Consider the following 3,903-nt stretch of genomic DNA (forward strand, 5'->3'; position numbering starts at 1 on the left):
GTCCTGTAGGGTGGTACCATGTTAGTCCTGCAGGGTGTTACCACGGTAGTCCTGCAAGGTGTTACCATGTTAGTCCTGTAGGGTGACACCTGATTGATGGGTTTATTACAGCTGATTGGTGGGTTAATAGCAACTGATTTGTGGGTTAAAAGCAACTGATTGGTGGGTAAAAACAGCGTTGAGTAACTGACCGTCTGTCTGTTTCCTCTCAGCCTTCAACATGTCGGACGAGACAACAGACGCCTTCAAACGTAAGTCTGTCACATCTGTAGGATGTTACCATGTTAGTCCTGCATGGTGTTACCATGTTAGTCCTGTAGGGTGTCACCATGTTAGTCCTGTAGGGTGTCACCATGTTAGTCCTGTAAGGTGTCACCATGTTAGTCCTGTAGGGTGTCACCATCTTAGTCCTGTAGGGTGTCACCATGTTAGTCCTGCATGGTGTTACCATGTTAGTCCATGTTAGTCCTGCATGGTGTTACCATGTTAGTCCATGTTAGTCCTGTAGGCTGTACCATGTTAGTCCTGTTACCATGTTAGTCCGGCAGGGTCTAACCATGGTAGTCCCGTAGGGTGTTACCATGTTAGTCCCGTAGGGTGGTACCATGTTTGTCCTGCTACCATGTTAATCCTGCAGGGTGTTGTTACCATGGTGACCAGGGCAGATTTAACAGGAATTGTGTTCTCTGTGTGAAGCGTCTGAGCAGAAGAACGAAGCAACGTTAATCACCTGGAGAACCCTCCAGCAGTACTGTCACGCAGCTGGAGGTAACACACACACACACACACACACAGACACACACACACACGGTATTATATCATTCTATAATAACCTGATCTATGTGTTGTCCCCATAATGAAAGCGTCTGTCCCCTGCAGGACTGTGTGTGAGCGTCTTCATGGTGCTCTGCTTCGTGGTGCTAACAGCTAACGGGACGCTAGGCTACTGGGGACTGAGCTATGTCCTCCAGCAGGGACACGGGGTGAGGCAGAGACAAAGAGACACAGAAACAGAGACACAGAGATAAAGAGACACAAAGACAAAGACACAAATACAAAAAGACACAGACACAAAGACACAGAAACCGACATAGAGACACAAAGACAAAGAGACACAGAGACATGGAGAGATGGAGACAATGAGACAGGTACTCAAGGACACAGAGGCACAGAGAGACAGGGACATGTGCCCCCCCACTCTGACATCTCTCCATTAGTGCATGTATAGGACCTGAGCATGTGTGTCTAGTTCAGGCCTGTGTGTAAATAGTAATTTCCTCTTGTGGGACTAATGAATATAACATTATTATTATTATTATGATGTTTCCCAGACTGCCAACGTGACATCATCAGAGCGAGACGACGTCTCTCTGAACCCCGACCTGCCCTTCTACCGCCTGGTTGCTGCGGTGATGATGAGCAGTCTGCTGCTCGTCTTCATCGTCAAATGTTTCTGTTTCGTCAGAGTGAGCCTGAACGCAGCGAGCACGCTGCATAACAACCTGCTGAGTAACGTACGGACCAATCATCTCTCATCTCTCCGTCAGACAGTAGGGACATAGTCCAGTAGTTCAGTGTGTATTGTGTGTACTGTGTGTACTGTCTGTACTGTGTGTAATCTGTGTGTGTGAGTCGTATTTCATTTGTCCACAACGAAGCATTCAAGGACCATGCAAAGGCCTGAAAGTTGAATGTTGCATACATTGGTGTGTATGAGAGAGAGAGAGACGGAGACACATACATATATATCCCACATGTACACACATGTACACACATATATCACACATATACACACATGTACACACATGTATACACATGTACACACATATATACACACGTACACACATATACACACATGTACACACATATATGCACATGTACACACATATATACACATGTACACACATACATCACAAATACATAAAAATGAAATAAGAATCCCTCCCAGTGTTCTTGCTACTTTGCTGTGGCAGCTGTGAGTGATGCTCTCAGCTGATTGGTGTAGTGATGCTCTCAGCTGATTGGTGGATATCTCCCTCAGATCTTAGCCAGACCAATGAGCTTCTTCGACTCGACACCGACGGGTCGCATCCTGAACTGTTTCTCGTCATGTCAGAGCGAAGTGGACGCGGCCGTCCCCTTCCACGTCAACGTGCAACTGATGTTCTCCCTGATGGCCGTGTGCAGCCTGCTGGTGTCTGCAGCCACCTTCCCCTACATGGTGTTGCCGGCGGGGGGGCTGGTCCTGCTCCTGGTCCTGGTCTTCAGGTACTCTTGTTATTATTATTATTATTATTATTATTATTATGATTATTATTATTATTATTATTATTATTATTATTATTATTATTATTATTATCTTCATACTGTCTTCTTCTTTTCTCTCCATACTGCATTCTTCTAAATCATGATCAGAAATAACTTGTAGATTTCCATCCTTAGTTTAAACCCTCAACGTCTGTAAGGGTCAAGATGCAGAAATTAAAGAAATGTATTCATCCATGTATAAATTCATCCATCCATGTGTAAATTCATCCATCCATGTATAAATTCATCCATCCATAACTTGAGACCCAGGCTCTTGGTAGGCGGTGTCTGACAGACCGGTTGGGGTTAGAATGAAGAGTGGCAATAACAGTCCCAAAAATAGTAAATTAGTAGTAGTTCTTTGTAGTAATTCATGGCATAGCAGGGCACTCTGTGCATTACAAGGCACAGCAGGACGTAGCAGGACGCAGCAGGACATAGCAGGATGAACATGGTATCGCAGGACGTGTAGCGGGACCACTGCTACCATGATTTTGGAGCCTCCCTGATCCGAGTAAACATACTGGCCGAAAAAGAACAAAAGGACTCTGGGAATGACTCCCAAGAGCTAAGTTAGTAACTAGGTTAGTAACAAGCATTTCTGGGACATGAATGCACATTAATGGAAAGATAGAGGAGAGAGGAGCTCAGTGGGTCGAAGGAAGTCCCCCAGCAGTCTAAAACTATTACCGCATAACTAGGAGAGACAGGGTGAAGAGAGGAGCCTGGTCAGGCTAGAACTCTCCCCAACCGGATCGGGCTGTATGCCAAATCTCCCTCTAGTTTTATTATATTCTTGATTACATGATAGATAAATCTGACAACTATGACGAGAAGCAGTTGGGCCGGGTTAGGCGGACGCTGCGACTCCTCACTCCCTAAAAATATTCAATTCTATGCCCTAACTATTAACTTTATCAAAGCATAACTAAGAGAGACAGGGTAAAGTTGTTGGATGTGTTGTTGTGAATTGTTGCATGTGTTGTTGGATGTGTTGTTGGATGAGTTTTGTTGGATGTGTTGTTAAATGTGTTGTAGAATACATTGTTGGATGCGTTGGATGAGTTGTCGGATGTATTGTCGGATGTGTTGTCGGATGTGTTGTCGGATGTGTTGTCGGATGTGTGGTCGGATGTGTTGTCGGATGTGTTGTCTGATGTGTCGTCGAATGTGTTGTCGGATGAGTTGTCGAATGCATTGTCGAGGTAGTTGTTGGATGTGTTGTTGGATGTGTTGTCGGATGTGTTGTCGGATGTTTTGTTGTGCGTTGTTGGATGAGTTGTTTTGTGAGTTGTTCGATGTGTTGTTGGATGAGTTGTCGGAGGTGTTGTTGTAAGTTGTGGGATGAGTTGTCAGATGAGTTGTTGGATGTGTTGTTGGCTGAGTTTTGTTGGATGTGTTGTTGGATGAGTTTTGTTGGATGTGTTGTTAAATGTGTTGTAGAATACATTGTTGAATGCGTTGGATGAGTTGTCGGATGTATTGTCGGATGTATTGTCGAATGTGTTGTCTGATGTATTGTCGGATGTGTGGTCGGATGTGTTGTCGGATGTGTTGTCTGATGTGTCGTCGAATGTGTTGTCGGATGAGTTGTCG

General features: G+C 44.8%; 1 protein-coding gene across 1 annotated transcript in view; it reads left to right on the forward strand.

Moving 5' to 3' along the window:
• The window catches only part of LOC117956550 (multidrug resistance-associated protein 9-like), a 21,932-nt gene that overhangs the window by 14,501 nt on the left and 3,528 nt on the right, over positions 1-3,903 (forward strand). The window contains exons 14-18 of the mRNA XM_034891689.1: positions 200-251; positions 697-768; positions 880-983; positions 1,332-1,514; positions 2,042-2,268. Of these exons, the coding sequence (XP_034747580.1) occupies positions 200-251; positions 697-768; positions 880-983; positions 1,332-1,514; positions 2,042-2,268 (638 nt within the window). The remainder of the gene's footprint in view (positions 1-199; positions 252-696; positions 769-879; positions 984-1,331; positions 1,515-2,041; positions 2,269-3,903) is intronic.

This window comes from Etheostoma cragini, chromosome 1 (assembly GCF_013103735.1).
Source record: "Etheostoma cragini isolate CJK2018 chromosome 1, CSU_Ecrag_1.0, whole genome shotgun sequence".
Classification (NCBI taxonomy): domain Eukaryota; kingdom Metazoa; phylum Chordata; class Actinopteri; order Perciformes; family Percidae; genus Etheostoma; species Etheostoma cragini.